Raw genomic sequence first — 19685 nt, forward strand, 5'->3', positions numbered from 1 at the left:
TATTTTAAACAATAAAAAAACTTTTAAAAAAATAATAATAAATAATAAAAATTTAAAAAGAGAGGAACACCTGGAACTCCAGGAACCCTCTGGCTCACTGAGTTGCAGCTTTGCTGGTTTTTATAGCCAGAAGTTATGGGGACTTCCCTTCCTGGCACTGGAACCCTGGCCTGGGAGGCCTGGTGTGGGGCTGGTACCCCTTGCTCCTCAAGGGGGAACCTCTGCAGCTGAGGTTCCACCATTGTTAACTGCCACACGTGGGTGTGGGACCAGCCCATTCCGAGTCTCCACCCTTCTTACCAGTCTGAACATAGCTTCTTCTTTATAACCTTAGTTATAGGACTTCTGTTCAGCTAGATTTCAGGCCATTCTGAACGACAGTCATTCTGTAGTTTAGTGGTAATCTTGATGTGGTTGTTGGAGGATGCAAGTACCTTAGTAACGTACTCCACCGTCTTGGTCAGAAGCCTATAGTAATGTGTGTTGTTTTTTTTAAATGTTTTTATTGATTTCAGAGAGAGGAAGGGAAAAGGAGAGAGTGATAGAAACATCAATGATGAGAGAACCATCCATGGGCTGCGTCCCCCACACACCCCACCCAGGATGGAGCCAGAAACTTGGGAATGTGCCCTGACCAGGAATCCAACAGTGACCTCCTGGTCCATAGGTCACTGCTCAACCACTGAACCATGCTGGCCGATGGAGCCATTTTTAAATGGAGCCAGAGCAACCATTCTAGAGGAACTGCATTGCTCATCTTGTTCCTTGAAACTCTGAACTGGGCTAAATCACAATGGTTTACACACATAAAGTCAGCAGGAAAGCTGACATCCTGATCACAAGGGACTGGTGATTACAGACCTTCTGTCTGAAGAGAGAATCAGTAACCCATCCTATATCACCAAGAGTAGCTCAGCTTGTCAGTACCAATAGGATTTTTTTCTTCTTTTCACATAATTACTCCTTTTCTCTCATGAAAACCCCTTGCTTTCACCCTGTAATTAGGATAGTTTGGGTTTCTGCCTGAATCTGTGCTTCAGGCACAGATTCCAGAATAAACGCTTGACTCTTCAAATGATTTTTTTAGGCTGACATACTTAGCCTTTCTAAACCTTTATCTAGCTTGCAGATAAGATGCGCAAAGCACCTGACGCAAGAGCTCAGTAAACTTGGCGATTATTAAACGGAGATAACGCACGTGCATGTTAGTCTGAAAAAACATAAAATATCTCATAAATGAAAGCAGTAAATCCTCCGTGGGTTCGAGGCTGTGAAGGTCCTAAACCCGTCCTCCAGCACCAGTTGCCGGCTCCAGGTAAGGAGAAGGTCTGGTGAGGAGTCTGCAGGAAAAAACCCTCCTCCCCTGAGCCTCGAATCCCCACTGCCGAGCTTCCAGGGAGCTTCAAGCTGCATCCAATGTTCTTAAATTTGGTAAGAGAAGCCCGAGTGGCCGGGGGATGGGGGGACGCGGCCACTCCGCACCCGCGCGAGGGCGCCAGCTCCCACTTCTGGGGCCGGCCCAGCCCCGCGGGAGACGCCGCCCGCCGGCCGCAGCCAGCCGGGGAACGAGCGCGCTCCCTACTGAGTCGCTAGGGGGCGCTCGTCCCGCCCGCCCCCGCAGGAGTCCTAGTGTGCGCACGCGCGATTCCTTTCCTCCGGCGTCCTGCCCCCCGCAGCGGTTACGTCGCTGTGGCTTAGCCAGGCATCTTCCGACGTAGCGGGCGGCGGCGGAAGCGCAGCGTGACGGCCGCTGGAGGAGTGAGGAGAGGAGCGAAGGCGGAAAGGAGCCGGAAGTGTGGCCAACCGGCGGCTCCGCGGCGCCGGCCCCACGGGTGTGGCCTAGGGAGGCGCAGGGCGCTGCGATTGGCCCTCTGCTGTGGCGACGGCGACGATTGGCCCCTGCGTGCGGAGGGAGGTGAGTGTGGTGGCAGCCGTTGGAATTCAAAAGTGGCGGGTGTGGCGCGGGGTTGTGGCAGTCGGAGCCCGGAGCGCTCGTGCTCTGCGTCGCGAGCGGGCGGGAGGACGCGGGTCCCGGAGCCGCGGCGCCGTGTCCTCTTCCTTTGCGCCCCCTTGGCACGCGTAGCACGGAGCTGGACATGGAGCCGCTGGTGAGTAGGGCGGGCGCTGTCTCCTGCCCCGGGGAGCGGGACCGCGGCCGGCCGCCCCCGATGCCGACGGGGCTCCCGGCCCGCCCACTTCCAGCCTGCTCGGAGGGCGAAGGTCTGTGCGCCCCCGGCTGAAAGCTGGTTCTCATGGTTTAGGAGAGAAATTGGACACAGTGAGTACTGATCGACTAGACTTTTGAGGCGTTTTGCTGGCGAAGGCAACAGAGAAGAAAGGTAGTGGCTGGCAGGGAAAGCAGAGTCAAGAAACTCTTAGGCTGGAAGAAATCATAGCCTGTGTTGCATACTGATTGGAATGATCGGAGTGAGTGACGAGTGGATGACGTAGAGGAGAGAAGGAAGGATCGCCCAAGTTCGTGACCAGGTGACGGGTGGCATCTCACGCACACTTGGAGAGGTTGCCTTAGGAGCAGGGGAGTGGGTATAGGAGGGGTTGGATGAATATATGTTTTTATAGTTTAAGTGCTTATGCTAATTGTGCAAAGTTGAGAGTCATCGTGTCTAGCTTTATAGATGGGAGAAAAAGAAATGCTCTTGGAGTTGTCCTGAATAAACAAACCTTTGAACACATTTTCTGAACTCACACAAATTCCAGGGTGGTAGATCTTTAGTAGACCCACTATGTAGATCTACTGTGGCAGTGTAGAGGGACTGAAGGACACGGGTTATAAACAGAAAAATTCAGTGTTTGACCTTGGAAAATTTAAAGAAAAATTTGGCTTTCATGCTACATTTGATTAAATTAAATAAGTATTCTTTGTGCATATTCTTTGTGACGGAAAAAATCCCTTTTTATTTGTATAGAAGCCAATGGTTTGGATGTATTACAACTTAAGTATTCTCCCACTGATAGACATCTGATTTTATTCCTTTAAAAATGTATTGAGCCCTGCCATGTGGCAGACATTGTACTAGGCACTCTGGTTATATAGTTGTGAACAAAACAGATGTGTTCATGTGATGCTCACAATCTACTGTAAGGAAAGACAACAAACCAATAAACTAAAATGTAAGAAACCAGGGTATCAAGTGGTTTCAGAGTTTTCTCTCTAGCGATGCTTTGTGAACATCTGTGAGTATATCTGTGTGCATCACAGGTAGCTCAAAGCCACTGTCCCAAAGCTGACCTTCCCAAACTACCCCTTCGAGTACCCTCAGATCTCTCCGTGTTATTTCTTACAACTGCGTGTTAATCTACAATGATTTTATCATGAAAAGTTCAAATGAAAAAACAAAACCACAATGGTAGGGAGAGGGACTGCGGAGGGGGAGGGGACAGGCTAATGGGTCATTGGGGAGAAAAAGGGACATCTGTAATATTTTAAACTAAAATAAAAACAAAATCAGCTCTTCCTCCTATGCTTCTGGCAGGTATCTTGGAGTCAGCCTGCACTTCTCCATCTCCCTCACTGCCTGCCCTCTACCTCCCTCCCCCAAGGCAGCTCCCAGTTAGGTCCATACAGTGGTCCCTCTTAACCGAGGTTTTGCTTTCCATGGTTTCAGTTAGGCACTGTCAACCATGGTCCAAAAATATTAAATGGGAAATTCCAGAAATAAACAATTCATAAGTTTTAAATTGTGTGCCATTCTGTCTATGCCTACCCGTTCTGTCCAGCCTGGAACATTACCATCCCTTTGTCCAGTGTATCCACGCTGTATACACCACCTGTCTGTTAGTCACTTAGCCATCTCGGTTATCAGATCAACTGTCAGGGTATCACAGTGCTTGTGTTCAAGTTACCCTTATTTTACTTAGTAATGACTCCAAGGCCATTCACATAATTTTTATTACAGTATATTGTTAAAATTGTTCTGTTTTATTAATTATGGTTATTAATCTCTAAATTAAACTTTACCATAGGTGTGTGTGTATAGGAGAAAATGTAGTTTATATAGGGTTTGGTACTGTCAGGTTTCAGGCATCAACTGGGGATCTTGGAAGGTATCTCCTGTAGATAAGGGGGGGACTTCTGTGCTTGGCTTCATGTAATCCAGACCCTCTTTGGCCTTCTTTCAGGAAGATTTCTACTTAGCCCTTAGACTCTTAGAAACGCCCTTCTCAACAGAGTTCCTTGAGAATTAAGCTCTAATGTCCAAAGGCATCCTTTGTATCTAATGAATTGACTTCTCTCTCAGGCACCTAGAATGTTAAGAGCTATATACATCCTTGGGAGAACTGAGAAAGTAGATTGTTTTCTATAGAGCTTAGTTCTCTTGTGGTACCCCAGTTTGGAAAGGCTGCCTTAGAAAATAGGCTCTGGGAAGGCAGAGTCTTCATGTTCGTTACCCTCCAGTACCTAGAACAGTTACTGTTACAGAGCAGTCTTTCAACAAAGCTTAGTGCAAAAATCCTTGTTGAATGGGTGAATGAAGGAATATGCAGTCTCTTCCTCTGATGCCCCTCATCTTCTATTCATTCTTCACTTTGCTCATAGTTCACTTTTTCATAAAAATCTAGTCATATTCTCCTAACTAAACGTCACGAGGGTCCCTCTTGCCTTCAGTAAACTCCGGACTCTGTCATGGGATACCGACTGCTGCAGTCTTTTTCTCTTCTGCCTCTGTTCTCATCTCCTCACTTTCCATACAGTTGCCTGTGTTCAGCTGAACAGACAATTTGTCATTTGTTGAATGCATTCTTCCTCGCTTTTTGCCCGGAATGCTCTTGGCCGAAACCCATAAGCCAACTCTTTCTCATACTCAAGGCTCCGCCTAAAAATACTTTTTAGAAGTGTTCTCTGACACTCTTCCCCATTTAAACTTATAAATCCCCCTCCTCTGGGATCCTTTTATGAGAGCACTAAGTAAAGTTTTAATCACCTCTTTAAATGTTTCCCTTCCCATTGTCCCATGAGCATCTTGAGGGCACAGACCACAGCTGCTACTCCAGAACCTAGATCATTTCCTAGCACTTAAAAGGCACTTAGTAAATCTTAAATGAATGAGGTAAACTGAAGGGAAGAGAGAGACTGGCCTTGGAATTAAGTTATTTTTAGTGAAAATAAAAAGTTGACCTATTCACGGTGCTCGCCTGGTGGTGGGATAGGAGTAGGTTGACTAATTGTCCTGGTTTGCATGAGAATAATCTGGTTATAGCACTGAAATTCCTGTGTCCTAAGAAACCCCTTAGTTCTGGTCAAACCAGAGTGGTTGGTAGCCATGGGGTGGACATAATCCCCAGGCACTGAATTGCGCAGCTTAAAGGAGAGGCTCTCTTTCTTTCCCACTGTCCTCTACTTCAGGGGTCTCCACGCTGGCCATGCTGCTTCCTAGCCTTCCCCATGCAAGTCAGCCTACTTACAACTCCTTCTTTGTAATAAGCTCTTGTGCGCAGTTTTCACGTGCCTAATCAGTAACTGTGTCTGGCTCTCTGTGTATGCAGAGCTAAAGCCTACACTCCTTAGCTTGGCATCAAAGTCCTACAAGGCAGTGTGACCTAGTGGTTAAAACATGGCCTCCAGAACAGACTGGCTAGATTCTAACCCTGACTCTGCCTTTTACTGGCTGATGACCTTAGATAAGCTATTTTACCTCTCAGTACCACCTTGGGGCTGCTGTGAGGATTAAGTTGATATAGATAAAGCATTTAAAACAGTTCCTAATAAGTCTTACCCGCTCCTCCAACCCAGTCTTCAGCCTTATCTCTCATCCACTCTCTCCCTTATTTATTATTCTCAGCTCTAGCTAAAAAGGTCTGTTGGTTTCACAGCCATACCATGTGTGTTTTTGCCTTCTAAAAGGAGTGTCCATTTCTTTCTGCTTGTTTAAGCACTACTCTTAGAGTTTGCTCCCACTTCTGCACTGTGTCCCACTCCATGCTTTTTGGCTGGCACATAATCTGTGGTACAAGAGGTACAAAGTTAATGTTGCTGGTGGTGATGTTGAAAATTAGGCTGGGGGCCCAGAAAGCAGAGGTCTTTGAATGTTTGGGTTCTAGGGTATTGTCTTAAGTGTCTCTCTTTTCCCAGCAGAGGTCCCCTTTGTTGGAAGTGAAGGGTAACTTAGAGTTGAAGAGACCCCCGGTCAAGGGCCCTTCCCGGCTGCCTCTCCCAGGAAGCAGATTTAAGAGGGGGCTTGACCAGATGGAGGATGTCTTGGAGCCTGAGAAGGTGAGCTGGGTTTGGAAAGCTGTGTGTCTGTGTGTGTGTGTGTGTGAGAGAGAGAGAGAGAGAGAGAGAGAGAGAGAGAGGGAGGGAGGGAGGGAGGGAGGGAGGGAAAGGGAGGAGAGAGAAAGAGAGAGAAAATGTATGTAAACCAATCAGGGAGAGTAACTATGGACCCTGTCTTTGTCTATCCCTAGAAAAGGACACGAGGCCTGAGCACAGTGACTAAATTTGCCACGTCTCAACCCAGAGCACCGGTCATCACCACAGTGCCACAGACACAAGGCCAGACTGCAGGTGGGCCCTGGGGATGGACAGAGATCAGTGCTCTCCAACTCACTTTTTCTTTCCTTTCAATTTTAGCTTATTTTGAACAGGTAATATGTTTCACTTGTTTAAAAATTTCAAAGGCAGCCCTAGCTAGTTTGGCTCAGTGGTTAGAGCATTGGCCCGAGGACCAAAGGGTCCCAGGTTCGATTCCAACCAAGGGCACGTACCTCGGTTGCAGGCTCAATCCCTGGCCCTGATGATGGTCCAGGCTCATGCAGGAGGCAACCAATCGATGTGTCTCTCTCGCATTAATGTCTCTCTCTCTCTGTCCCGTGTGTGTGTGTGTGTGTGTGTCCGTCTCCCTTTCTCCCTCTTCCTCTCCCCCCTCCCTTCCACTCTATCTGAAAAGCAATGGAAAAAATATCCTCAGGTAAGGGTTAAAAAAAAAAATTTCAAAGGCACAAAAGTTGTTATACTTCTGAGAAGTCTCCCTCCTACCTCTGTCCCCCCAGCCACCCAGTTCCCCTCCCTGGGGACAACTGTGTGTCCTTCCAGGGATATTCTAGGGGTATTCAAGTAAATATGACATGTCCCCAACATCTTTTTACGTAGATGTAGTGTACTTCTCATATGGTTTTGCCCCTCTGCTCTTTTTGCTTCTCTTGGTCCAACTAGTTTCTTGGCATGTTCAGTATTTTCTTCCCCAGAAAGGATATCTTTGGGAGCTGGCCAGATGTAGGGGAAGAGGAGAGTTTTCTTATTTCTAATCCTCATTAAAAGCAACTGCTCTGCCCCTGGACCTGCCAGAGTACATGCCACCCTGAGAGTGGTGGCTCTTTTTCCTCCCATTTCCCAACAGCTCCAAAAGTTCCCAAGAAGATGGGACCCCGATGTTCCACAGCTGTTGCCACAGGTAATTAGCCCTTAAGAGCTGGGCTGAGAAGGGGTTTGGGAGACGTGTAAAGGGAGAATGGTGGAGGTGGAAGGTCACTGTGCTATAATTACTGATGTCAACTGCCCGATTCTCTAGTGTTGAAGAATCAGAAGCCGGGTCCTGCTGTTCCTGCCCAGAAGCCTGGCAGTAAGTGACAAACACAACTGTTGGGTGAGAGGCTGGGATAGGGAAGAGGAGGTGGTGAGTACCCAGAAGAACCCATCTGGTCTCTTCCCTGTCTGGAGGAGAAGGAGATGTAGCATCAGGTGTGGAGGCCCGAAAGGCTAGGAGGGAGGAGAGATAGGGAACTAAGACTTCCTTGACCTTTGTCCTTTCTGTGCCCATTTTAGCAGCAGCTGCTCCTCCCAAGCTGGGAGGGAAGAAACCCAGCAAACGTCCAGCCTGGGACTTAAAGGGTCAGTTATGTGACCTAAATGCAGAGCTGAAATGCTGCCGTGAGAGGACTCAGACTTTGGACCAGGAGAACCAACAGCTGCGGGACCAGCTCAGGGAGGCCCAGCAGCAGGCCACAGCCCTGGGTGCAGAACGCAGGACACTAGAAGGGGAGTTGGCCAGGGTACAGGCCCAGGCCGAGCAGGGACAACAGGAGCTGGGGAACCTGAGTGCTCGTGTCCTAGAGCTGGAAGAGCGGCTGGGCACTCAGGAGAGCTTGGTGCAAGAGCTGCAGAAAGAACAGTTGGGATTGCAGGAGGAGCGGAGGGAACTGGCCACCCGGCTGGAGGAGCAGGAGGTAAGGGCCAGCATCTCACCAAACACTGATCCTACTTTCCAGGTTTGGGCTTAGAATCCCTGACCACCTCTGTCCAGCAGCATACCTCTGTCCTCTATCCTTCCTCTTCTTCTTTTTGTTTTTAAATAACTTTTTTCCCCCAAAGACTTAAAATTTTTTTTTTTAGAGAGAGAGGAAGGGAGAGGGAGAAACATTGATGTAAGAGCAAAACATCCATTGGCTGCCTCCCACATGCCCCCTACTGGGTATCGAGCCCACTACCCCAGCCTGTGCCCTGATCAGGAATTGAACCAGCAACCTTTGGTACACTGGATAACGACACCCAATCCACCGAGCCACACCAGCCAGGGCTGTCCTCTACCCTTCTTCACCCCTCTGTTTTCATAGCTCCCCTGATCTGTGTCTCCCCTACTCTTCCACCTCCCTCTCTTTCTGTCTTTACTGATCAAAAGTCCGTCTTCTCATGTCCATTCAGCTCCTTGGTGAGCACCAAGCAGATTGAATTACTTGCAGTCTTTCAAATGACTCAATTCTTGCTCAGGGGATTTTGCATATGCACTCCCTCTCTGTGGAATGTTCTTTCTTACTCCATCCTTCCCTTGGTTCACTCCTGTACTTTTGGGTGTCAGCCTAGACATCATCTTCCTGTGCCCCTTCTGGATATGCCCATTGCACTCCCTATTCTAAATCTATTCTTTCTTTAGCAGACCATGAAGTCTTTGGAGGCAGGGACACCCCCCCCATCCCCCACCCTATCATGACTTGTTTTGGTTCTTGGTTGTATCTCGCCCTCTGTGTCTGTTTTGTTCTGGGCAGAGGAGGCTTCAAGCATCAGAAGCAGCTCTCTCAGGCAGCCAAGCGGAGGTGGCATCTCTGCGCCAGGAGGCTGCGGCCCAGGCCGCCTTACTGGCTGAGCGGGGAGAACGTCTCCATGGGCTAGAGATGGAGCGCCGGCGGCTACACAACCAGCTACAGGAGCTCAAAGGCAACATCCGTGTGTTCTGTCGGGTCCGCCCTGTCCTTCCAGGGGAGCCCACCCCATCCCCTGGCTTCCTTCTGTTTCCCTCAGGCCCTGGTGGGCCCTCTGATCCTCCAACCCACCTGAGCCTCTTTCGGTCTGATGAGCGGCGTGGGACCCTGAGTGGGCTGCCAGCCGCCCCGACCCGCCACGACTTCTCCTTTGACCGGGTGTTCCCACCAGGGAGCGGACAGGATGAAGTGTTTGAGGAGATTGCCATGCTTGTCCAGTCAGCCCTGGATGGCTACCCAGTATGCATCTTTGCCTATGGCCAGACAGGAAGCGGCAAGACCTTCACAATGGAGGGAGGGCCTGGGGGAGACCCCCAGGTGGAGGGGCTGATCCCTAGGGCCCTGCGGCACCTGTTCGCTGTGGCCCAGGAGCTGAGTGGCCAGGGCTGGGCCTATAGCTTTGTGGCAAGCTACGTAGAGATCTACAATGAGACCGTCCGGGACCTCCTGGCCACTGGCACCCGGAAGGGCCAGGGGGGTGAGTGCGAGATCCGCCGGGCAGGGCCAGGGAGCGAGGAGCTTACTGTCACCAATGCCCGCTATGTTCCTGTCTCCTGTGAAAAAGAGGTAAGCACTGATGGCACTGTGACTGGAAATGGGGAGGAGTGGACAGGGGGACATGAAGAGATGGATGGAGAACGGAGTGGGAGGACACTGAAGGATGAGGGATGGGAAGGTGTGAGGATCAGTTGCCACATTCAGTTTGGGCTGGGGGGCTGTGAGGTATATCTGCCTTAATAATCCAGGAGTGGGGAGGAGAGGCACCTGCTCAAGCAGCGCTGTCGCTGGCCCCTTGTCCACCGCCACTCACCTCTCATTTCCTATTGCTCTCCTTGCTCACTACACTCGAGCCTTGTGGGCCTCCGGGCTTATTCCTGAGCTCACTGGTCACACACTGTGATCCTGTCAGGGTTTGTGCTTGCTGCTTCCTTTGCCCAGAACATTCCTCTTCTGGAATGGCTAGCTCCCTCACTGCATTAAGGTCTGGTCATCCTGTCTAAAATTGTAACCCTCACTTCACCCTTCCACTCTTTTTTTTTTTTTTTTCTTTTCAGTTTTATTTTACTCCTTAGTGCTCTCAGACATGTTGTGTATTTTACTTATTTGTCTCTTCACTGGCTAGAAAGAAAGCTCCCAGAGGGCAGGCACTGACACTTGTTCGTTGCCATGCCTGACATGGCTCTGTACTGACTTCCTGCCTGCCTTTGCCCCTTGTTCTTCCCCCTCCACAGGTGGAGGCTCTGCTCCATCTGGCCCGCCAGAACCGGGCTGTAGCCCGCACAGCCCAGAATGAGCGGTCATCACGCAGCCATAGTGTGTTCCAGCTGCAGATATCTGGGGAGCATGCTGGACGAGGCCTACAGTGCGCAGCCCCCCTTAATCTTGTGGACCTGGCCGGGAGTGAGCGGCTGGACCCTGGCTTAGCCCTCGGTCCTGGGGAGCGGGACCGTCTCCGGGAAACACAGGCCATTAACAGCAGCCTGTCCACACTGGGGCTTGTCATCATGGCCTTGAGCAACAAGGTGGGAATGGGATTGGGGCAGGTGGGACCTGGGGCTGACTGCCGAACCCTGTCCAATCTTAATCACTTGTCCCCCTCACCTTCTAGGAGTCCCATGTGCCATACCGTAACAGCAAACTCACCTATCTGCTGCAGAACTCTCTGGGTGGCAGTGCTAAGATGTGAGTGAAAGGGACAGGTGGAAGGTGTCGTGCGGGAACTATATGTTGGGGTCAGGGTGGGAAAAGGGGAACGGTGGAAACCTGGTCCAGGCTCTACCGGGCCACTAATGCTGGGGTTTGGACCCCTCTCCTCTCTCCACAGGCTCATGTTTGTGAACATTTCCCCCCTAGAAGAGAACGTCTCCGAGTCCCTCAACTCCCTACGGTTTGCCTCTAAGGTGCAGTTACCACCAAGTCCAGGCCCTGTCAGGACCCCTGGGTGACTGTGGGCTTCTGTGTCCCAACCCCTTCTGTCCAGGGACACACTCTATAGAAAGGATTTACATTGGCCAGCCAACTGCAGCACAAACTTTCCTAGATCGATTTTTAACTATTGGCTTTTGGGGAATTTTAATTAAGTTTTTAAAAATAGGTAGTTAAAAGGTCAAAACTGCATAGGAAGCTGTACACCATGGCGCCCACATTATCCCCGCCCCCGTCATTTCACATTTATAATTTTACTTATTCTGATGTTTCCGTTTGTAAATACGAGCAATATACATGTGCTTATTCTCCTCTGCCTTATATGAAAGACATTCTCTCTCTCTCTTTCACTGACCTGCGATGGGTCCTGGCATTATTCAAGGTCTCTGATCAGGTGCTCTTCTGCTCCTCGGGGCTTCAGCCTTTTTGGTGCTATAGAAGTAGTCAGCCACCTTAGCACCCTTACCTGGTCTTCTGCTTTGATCAGGATTTCCCTTGCTACCTGGCAATTCAATTAAAGTTATATCAACATCATTAACACCAAACAACATCTCTTTAATAGCCTCTAATACCCAGTTTATATTACATTTCACCTAATTGTCTCAGAACTGTCTTATACATTAGGCTTGTTCTGATCAGGATCAAAGCAAGGGCCACCAGTATAATTTAGTTGAAATTATCTCTTAAATATCTCTTCATCTATAACAACCCCACCCACTTTGATGGCATTTATTTGTTGAAGAAATAGGATCATCTGTCCTATAGAATAACTATATTCTGGATTTGGGGTGGTTGCTTCCTCTTTCCTCCATAGTTTTTGTTGTCTGGTTTGTTGATTAGATATGAATCAGATTTTAAAAAAATTTTTTAAATCTTTATTGATCTCAGAGAAAGGAAGGGAGAGAGAAAGATAGAAATATCAATGATGAGAGAGTCATCATTGAGGGGCTGCCTCCTGCACAGCCCTGACTGGGGATTGAGCCCACAACCTGGGCATGTGCCCTGACAGGGAATTGAACCATCTCCTGGATCCTAGGTCGATGCTCAGCTGCTGAGCCACGGCTGGCCAGGCCAAATTTAAATTTCTTAGCAAGAAGACTTACATGCGGTGGTACACTTTCTGTTGCATCATATCAAGAAGCACCTAATATCTAGTTGTTTCACTTTTAATGATACAAATATTGATCATTGGGTTTGGGTGCTGTCAGCCTGATCTATCCATTAAAAATTCCCTATCACCTTTTTAACCTAGTGATTTTATCAAGCAGTGATCATACCCAGGTCTATTATTTGATTAGGGAGTGTTAAAATGGTGATTTTCTCATTTCTACATTTTTTAGTCCAGATTCTTCTATAAAGTACTTCCCATTCCCATCTATTTGGTTACTCTGAAATTTAGTCTATATAGGTAAGGCAGGATAAATGATTCTTTATCAATTTTCGGTGTTATAAATTAATATCCTGGCAACTTCCAGAGGTGACCAGTGAGTTTTCATCAGAATTTATCATTTTACAGATGCTTATGTATTTGATATGTGTCCTTTGCAGTTGTCATACTTTCTGATGTACAGATTGCTCCATCTTTGTCCAGTGGGTGCTCCTTCAATTTGGCTGTGTCCTTTAGAGTGGCTCCCAGTAGCCTTTATTCCAAGTTCATCTTGAAAATTTCCTGCCCTAGACTAGGAATCATTGATTTTCCAAGGAGCCTTGGTTCCTAAATGAGTGTTGTTATTGTTCTATTTAGCTTATTAAACATTAGTGATGGGAAGGCTTTGGGGTCTCTAGTCCATGGTATTGCTGGAAATGAAAGCGCCTTCTGTCTCTGCTCCTGTGTGGGCCTTCCATCCCTTCTTACGCCTTTCACCTCTTGGAGACCTAGAGGGCATAGGAGAACTGACCATAACTGAGACCAATGTGAACCTGTCTTCAGAGCCCTTATTTCAGTATTCTCTGAGGGCAGCCCTAATGTTGGGGGTTGGGAAGCCATCTTTGGAAACCCAGCCTCTTGCTTGCTCTGAAAACTTTTTTATTCTGTCTGTACCCTCTGCCTGCAGGTGAACCAGTGTGTTATTGGTACTGCCCAGGCCAACAGGAAATGAAGACATCCAGATCCTCTGGGGGTGGGGGTGGGGCTGAGGGATGCTTTATTGGGGTAGGGGGTGTACTGTGTTACCTGGGCCTATCAAATAAAGAAAAGTTTTCTGGGGTTTTTTTGTTTTTGTTTTTTAATAAAGGTTTTGTTAGCAGTTGCCCAAGAAAGGACATATTTTTCAAGATCTGTCTATCCAGCATTTGTGTGTTTTGCAGGGCGAGAGCCACCTATATTCTCCCTGTACAAGAGGTACCCTGGAGTCTGGATGGCCTTCAGCTGCCATACCCTTACCCCCGTTGTCCACATCTAGGACATGGTGCCCACTGCCTATCCACAGTCACTAGTTGTTTCCCCCTTGCCACCTTGAAAGGTGGGAACTGGAGCCCAAAGACGGGGCTGGCGCACCCTCCCACTAACTGTTGGCTCTTCCTCCCGCCCTTTCCCTGCCTTCCCATTCGAACGGCCTGGGCTGGCCCTGCCCGCTGCCCATTGGATGGCTCTCGGTGGCGTCACCGCCTCGGTACTAGCCCTCCTGGTCCGCACCCCTGCCCTGGGAGCGCGGGCAGGACGCAGGCCCGCTGAGCCCCTCGCGCCAACCGACTTCGGCCACCGCCCCAGAAGGGAGGGGCTCAGTCCTCCCAGGTGCCGCGCGCGGGAGGGGTCACGCGTGCGCAGAAGCTCGAGGGAGGGGGGAGGCCACTTGCCACCAGGAGGGTGGGGCCGGGGGCAAAGGCGGGAGAGGGGGGCGTGGCGGGGGCAAAGGGAAGGGTGAATGGAGGGCTGGGTCGTGAAGGCGCGGGGGGGGGGGGGGGCGCGGGGCGGGACCTGGGGTGACCACGGAGGTTGGGGGGGCTGTTAACGGATGTGGCATGGAACGGGGACCAGTCCGGAGGCTGGCTGCCAGGTGGGGGGGATTCCCTCCTGCCCCCTGGGCGGGTCTCCCTTCGGAGGAAGGGGCTTCGGGGATTCCCTTTCCCGCTGGGTCCGACTGTCCGCCCGCCCCAATCGCAGACAGTCCGCCGCTGGCTTGGCGCCCTCCAGGCCTGTTGGAGGTGAAGGAGGTGGGGTGAGGTGGTGCCCGTCCCCCCGCCCCCCGGCTCCTCCTTCCCCCCAGTCCTCCCCTCCCACCACCCTCCCCCTGAGCCGGTTTGTCCCTCCCCTCTCCTCCCCTCCTTCCCCGGCCGCCTCCTCCTGCCGCTGCCGCTGCTTTGGCTGCTGCGTCATACGCCCCAGAGCCGCCGGGACGAAGGGGCTGGGCCTGGGGACCCCCCGGCCTCTGCCTGCACGCCCCCCGACGCCCAGACGTGCCCTCCCAGCGCGGGGATTTTGCCTCGGTCTTCCACGTCTGCCTCTGCCCGGCTCCCGGCGGCCCCAGCTGTCATTGGTAAGGAGGCGGCGGGAGGCGCTTGGGGGGAGGCGGCTGGGAGCCGGGGGTCGGCGCGCAGAGCGCGGGCGGGAGAACCTCGCCACCCTGGCGTCGGGTTGGGCTGGGCCGATTCAAGTCCCCTGTTGGACTCGCGGTCATGGGTAGTAGAGACCCAGGCTGGGACACGCCCCCCTCCCGGGGCACTCAGGGAAGTTATCTAACCCGAGGGCAGGGAGCCCCGAATTTGAGGGTGACCTGACATAACCTGGCACCCGGATGATTATTCTGAATGAGACACGCGGGCCCGGGAAGGCAGCTGTTTCTACTCTGGAAAACATCTTCAAAAAAGCTCCCAAAATACATCTCTGGGTAACCCCAATTATGATACCTCTAAACAGCACAAGAAGGTGATAGTAGAAACTGAGTAGTAACCTTTGCTTCTGCAACCATCATTTCTGTTAAAATCTCAAGGCCAGGATATAATATCCCAGGGGAGCTCTGGAAGCTGGGAAACTAGAGAACTGGGGGGGGGGGGGGGAGCTGGTTAGGGAGAGGAGACCCAGTCACCATAGTTGGGAGAGCTGGAGCAAGAAGCTCAGGAGGGCTGCTGAGTGATTTTCTATTCAGGTGTCTCAGGGATTTGGAGTGGGGGGGGGGGTGCAGCTGCTTGAGTCCTTGACAGAAAAATAGGCAAAGAAAATAAGGAGTGTTTCTCAGCTTTCATAACCTCATCATATTCCACTTCTGGCTAGGCCCCCCCAGGATGCAATGGCACAGCCCCCCCGGAGCCGCTCTGGTGCCCCCCCTCTTTGGGACCCAGCTTCTCCTGCTCCCACCTCAGGCCCCAGGCCTCGACTTTGGGAGGGTCAAGATGTGCTGGCCAGATGGACAGATGGGCTGCTATACTTGGGGACCATCAAGAAGGTAAAACCTTTGACCTCTGACCTGTCACCTTTCCCCCTTCCCCTTATCTAGTTCTGATTCCTATTTTATCCTCTGTGCTCACCCACTCTAGGTGGATAGTGCCCGGGAGGTGTGTCTGGTCCAGTTTGAGGATGATTCCCAGTTTCTGGTTCTATGGAAAGACATTAGCCCTGGTGAGACCCTAGGGGCCTAGGAGTATGCATCCCATGGAAGACAGAAACCTAGCTTGGGGTACAGAAAGGGGCTTAAGGACAGGCCCCTGCCTAACACTGTGTTCCCTCATAGCTGCCCTCCCTGGGGAGGAACTCCTCTGCTGCGTCTGTCGCTCTGAGACTGTGGTCCCTGGGAACCGGCTGGTCAGCTGTGAGAAGTGTCGCCACGGTGAGAGGGCAGGATACCTGAATGATCTAGCTTGCCCTGGACATTTCAGGCTGCCTCTGTCCCTTCTTATCAGCACTGGTCCTTACACCACCTGTCCTGGTCTGAGTCCCTAAGACACTGCTCTGGCGAATCTCTTCAACTCTGTAATCTCACTCCCTTCCCAACACAGAGAGAGGCCGCCATGGAATGGGGATGTGTGAGCTTTGCAGGCAGAGGGTGGCTCAAGTACTCTCTTTCTTAACCATATGACCTTGGGCAAACCTCTAAACCTCTAAGAGCCTCAGTTCCCTCACCTGTAAAATAAGGGTAATACCCCTGCCCCCAAACAGGACCATGGTCAAGGATTAAATGAGACAGATAAGACTCTTCCTTTCCCAATACCTAGTACACACAAGTTTATAATTCAGTAAGTGCTCTACCATCAATATCCTTATTCAGCTTATCACCAGGACTGCCATGTTCCAAGGGCCCCAGCCCCTGGAGAGGGAGAGGGCACATCCTGGGTCTGCCGCCAGTGCGTCTTTGCCATCGCCACCAAGGTAAAGGCACCTTCCTGTGGGAGCCTCCTACCCACAGCCTCTCCTAAACCTTTCCCCTCCCCACCCCTCTGAGGTTGCCTGCCTGTTCTATCTCTGCAGAGGGGGGGTGCACTGAAGAAGGGCCCCTATGCCCGGGCTATGCTGGGTATGAAGCTATCTCTGCCATACGGACTAAAGGGGCTGGACTGGGACGCTGGACATCTGAGCAACCGGCAGCAGAGCTACTGTTACTGTGGTGGACCTGGAGAGTGAGTAATGAGGGGCGGGGTGGGGTTCAGCAAAGAGTGATGAAGTGTGGTGGTGTGGGGAATCCTGGGCAATGGAGGAGGAAACAGGGTAAGCTGAGTGGTGAAGGGGGTGGGAGTAGGTGGTGAGCAAGGTTTGGGCAGTTAAGGGGGAAAGTGCCTGGAGGTCACTTGTCCTACGTGCCCCCTCAGGTGGAACCTGAAAATGCTGCAGTGCCGGAGCTGCTTGCAGTGGTTCCATGAAGCCTGCACTCAGTGTCTGAGCAAGCCCCTCCTCTACGGTGACAGGTGAGACCTGGGCCGACTCTCCAGGAGCCCAGGGAGCCCTCTTGATCTGCCCCACCCTCTCAGTTCCCCCACACCTACCTGTCTTGGATCCATTCTCCTCACAACCTCTGAAGCTGTTGCTCACTAGTTCACCCCATCCTTGTTTTGTGAGCCCTCCATAGCATGGTATAGTTTTCCTGTATAAGGTGTATTCTCTCTCTTGCCCACATCCAGGTTCTATGAGTTTGAATGCTGTGTGTGTCGGGGAGGCCCTGAGAAGGTCAGGAGGCTACAGCTTCGCTGGTGAGCTTGACCTCAGTGTAACTCCTCTCTCAACACCCATTTTTCACCCTACCTGCCCCAACCTCCCACTCACAACTCCCCTGGCTTTAGTAATGCTTCTACAACTTTGACAACTCAATGTTTCTCCAGGGTGGATGTGGCCCATCTTGTCCTCTATCACCTCAGCGTTTGCTGTAAGAAAAAATACTTTGACTTTGACCGTGAGATCCTCCCCTTCACCTCTGAGAATTGGGACAGCTTGCTCCTTGGGGAGGTACGGGGCAGTGAAGCTTTGGATGTTATGGTGGAATAGGGAGATGTGAAGAAAGGGGGAGGAAGGGATCACTGCTTCCTTGATCCCATTTTCCCATCTCTTCCCCAGCTCTCAGACACCCCCAAGGGAGAACGTTCCTCCAAGCTCCTCTCTGCACTCAACAGCCACAAGGACCGGTAAGTTGAAGAGAGGCTCAGAGATGGGGATGTGGATATGGAAGCCTGGGAGGGGAGGTGCTGCAACCCACCTGGAAGATCATCTCTGGAAAGACTGAATAATAACAGAAGAGGGGCCCTTTTCTATAGCACTGACCTGTATTATTTTTCTCCTCACCCCAGTTTCATTTCAGGGAGGGAGATTAAGAAGAGGAAATGTTTGTTTGGTCTCCATGCTCGGATTCCTCCTCCTGTGGAGCCACCTACTGGAGATGGAGCCCCCACCAGGTCACTGGTCCAGGGGGGATGGGGAAATTCTCAGGCTATTAATCTGGGGGTAAATATATATGGAGATGGGGAGGTCTTCGGGGTGTCCGGGAGGGGGCTGGGGGGATAAGGAGGCCTCTTACAGCTTCCCTTCAGGGCAGGGCCCTGGGGGAGGGGTTCCACGTCCCCTGGGGAAGCGCCGGAGGCCGGAGCCAGAGTCCCTGAGGAGGCAGAAGGGGAAGATGGAGGAGCTGGGGCCACCCTCAGCAGTGTGCAATCAGCCAGAGCCCCAGGAGCGGGCCCCTCTGCAGAGGGCACTGCAGGTACAGAGATGGGGGAACCCCGTGGGGCAAATGCTGATATGGGAAAGAATCAAGGGTTATCTCTCAGTGCTTTGCTCCTACTTCTAGGCTTCAGTGTCTCCACCACCCCCCAGCCCTAACCAGAGTTACCAGGGCAGCAGCGGCTACAACTTCCGGCCCACAGATGCCCGCTGCCTGCCCAGGTCAGTGCTCCTCCCCGCTCCAACCAGATAGGCTCCCCTAGAACCTCTCCTCCAATTGTCTACATCCTCTGGACTTTCTCACCTAGAATTCTTTACCCTTGGCTACCTACTTCTTGTGCTAGAGACTTCTATAACCAGTGTCTGGTCCCCAGGATCCGGGGGATGGGGGCTCCCCAGGGTAGTGTTTAAGCTCTGCCCTTCTTAGGGGGGGAACGTTGTATTCCCCTGCTTCAGGTCCTGACTTTTCTCCCTCCCCAACCGCAGCAGTCCCATCCGGATGTTTGCTTCCTTCCACCCCTCTGCCAGCACCGCAGGGACCTCTGGGGATGGTGAACCCCCAGACAGGTGAGATTCTACTTTACTTGTGACACCCCTCTTCACCTCTGTGTTCTTAAGATCCTGTCTCCAACCATTTCTTCATTCCTCTGATCCACATGTGGCCTCATTTCTTGTCAGTCCTTTCCTGTGTCTGGCTGGACTCACAACTGCCTTCTCTCCCTAGGTCACCCCTGGAACTTCACATTGGTTTCCCCACAGACATCCCTAAAAGTGCCCCCCACTCGATGACTGCCTCATCTTCCTCAGTCCCAGCCCCCTCCCCAGGTCTTCCTAGGCGCTCAGCAATCTCTTCTCCCCTGTGCCGTAGTTTGTCTCCTGGGACTGGGGGGGCAGTCCGAGGTGGGGTTGGCTATCTGTCCCGAGGGGACCCTGTACGGGTCTTGGCTCGGAGAGTACGGCCTGATGGTTCTGTGCAGTACTTGGTTGAGTGGGGGGGTGGGGGCATCTTCTGAACAGCCTGCCTTTGCCCACCTCCCCATTCACACACACACACACACATACACACCCGGGCACTTTCATACCCTGACCTCACAGCTGAGATGTACCTGGGGAGGTAGGGGGTACTTTTCCCTACTGCCTAGGTGGAATCCAGGTTGGGGGGCAGGGGGTGGAGAAGAGGCTCTCTCTTCTCTACTCCCTTCATGATTCCTGAGCATTCCCCCATCCCTCTTCCCATTTCCTTTGATGTTATTTTGTTACAGCTTTTAAAATATTTTTAAAAATTATTTAACCCCTGGGGATGGAGACTGAGGAGGGGAAGGATGGTCAAGGATACCGGGCTCTGTATGGTTGAAATAAAAATATACAAATCTAAAAGCTGAGTCATTCTGAAAGATAAGAACACAGGCACCAGAAACAGTTCTAATCTTCCCAACCAAATTCACCTATGTGACAAGAAAAGGCAAAAGGCAGA

At 51.4% G+C, this 19685-nt stretch overlaps 2 protein-coding genes across 6 annotated transcripts; both read left to right on the top strand.

The window, feature by feature from the left end:
* Positions 1-1901: 1901 nt before the first annotated feature.
* Positions 1902-13389, top strand: KIFC1 (kinesin family member C1). 3 transcript variants are annotated; one of them, XM_081141010.1, is made up of 11 exons: positions 1902-2108; positions 6095-6232; positions 6424-6523; positions 7356-7409; positions 7527-7577; positions 7781-8181; positions 8998-9777; positions 10443-10733; positions 10820-10893; positions 11036-11111; positions 13191-13389. In XM_081141010.1, exons 1-11 carry the CDS (start codon positions 2097-2099, stop codon positions 13233-13235), a joined length of 2022 nt encoding a protein of 673 aa, XP_080997136.1. In that variant the 5' UTR covers positions 1902-2096; the 3' UTR covers positions 13236-13389. The 3 variants fall into 3 exon arrangements, with proteins under 3 accessions (XP_080997136.1, XP_080997138.1, XP_080997137.1); XM_081141012.1 differs by having other exon boundaries at positions 1956-2108; positions 6092-6232; XM_081141011.1 differs by having other exon boundaries at positions 2000-2108; positions 6092-6232; positions 7784-8181.
* A 392-nt stretch (positions 13390-13781) lies between these two features.
* On the top strand, positions 13782-19584 carry PHF1 (PHD finger protein 1). 3 transcript variants are annotated; one of them, XM_081140915.1, is made up of 16 exons: positions 13782-13870; positions 14462-14612; positions 15347-15518; positions 15610-15691; positions 15804-15899; positions 16338-16438; positions 16538-16686; positions 16876-16971; positions 17185-17253; positions 17383-17506; positions 17615-17682; positions 17845-17949; positions 18074-18251; positions 18339-18433; positions 18698-18778; positions 18936-19584. In XM_081140915.1, exons 3-16 carry the CDS (start codon positions 15363-15365, stop codon positions 19222-19224), a joined length of 1689 nt encoding a protein of 562 aa, XP_080997041.1. In that variant the 5' UTR covers positions 13782-13870; positions 14462-14612; positions 15347-15362; the 3' UTR covers positions 19225-19584. The 3 variants fall into 3 exon arrangements, with proteins under 3 accessions (XP_080997041.1, XP_080997042.1, XP_080997043.1); XM_081140916.1 differs by lacking the exons at positions 13782-13870; positions 15610-15691 and having other exon boundaries at positions 14532-14612; positions 16349-16438; XM_081140917.1 differs by lacking the exons at positions 13782-13870; positions 14462-14612; positions 15610-15691 and having other exon boundaries at positions 15391-15518.
* Positions 19585-19685: the final 101 nt, after the last annotated feature.

This window comes from Miniopterus schreibersii (genome assembly GCF_964146895.1).
Source record: "Miniopterus schreibersii genome assembly, chromosome: 6".
Taxonomy (NCBI): domain Eukaryota; kingdom Metazoa; phylum Chordata; class Mammalia; order Chiroptera; family Miniopteridae; genus Miniopterus; species Miniopterus schreibersii.

Excerpts from the sequence above, each read along its gene's own strand:
- KIFC1 (XM_081141012.1), top strand. Across the intron at positions 6,524-7,355 it reads GACACAAGGCCAGACTGCAG|CTCCAAAAGTTCCCAAGAAG; the intron begins GTGGGCCCTGGG and ends ATTTCCCAACAG. Across the intron at positions 8,182-8,997 it reads CCCGGCTGGAGGAGCAGGAG|AGGAGGCTTCAAGCATCAGA; the intron begins GTAAGGGCCAGC and ends TGTTCTGGGCAG.
- PHF1 (XM_081140915.1), top strand. The coding sequence starts at position 15,363 with ATGGCACAGCCCCCCCGGAGCCGCTCTGGTGCCCCCCCTCTTTGGGAC. Across the intron at positions 15,692-15,803 it reads ATGGAAAGACATTAGCCCTG|CTGCCCTCCCTGGGGAGGAA; the intron begins GTGAGACCCTAG and ends GTTCCCTCATAG. Across the intron at positions 17,507-17,614 it reads ACAGCTTGCTCCTTGGGGAG|CTCTCAGACACCCCCAAGGG; the intron begins GTACGGGGCAGT and ends TCTCTTCCCCAG.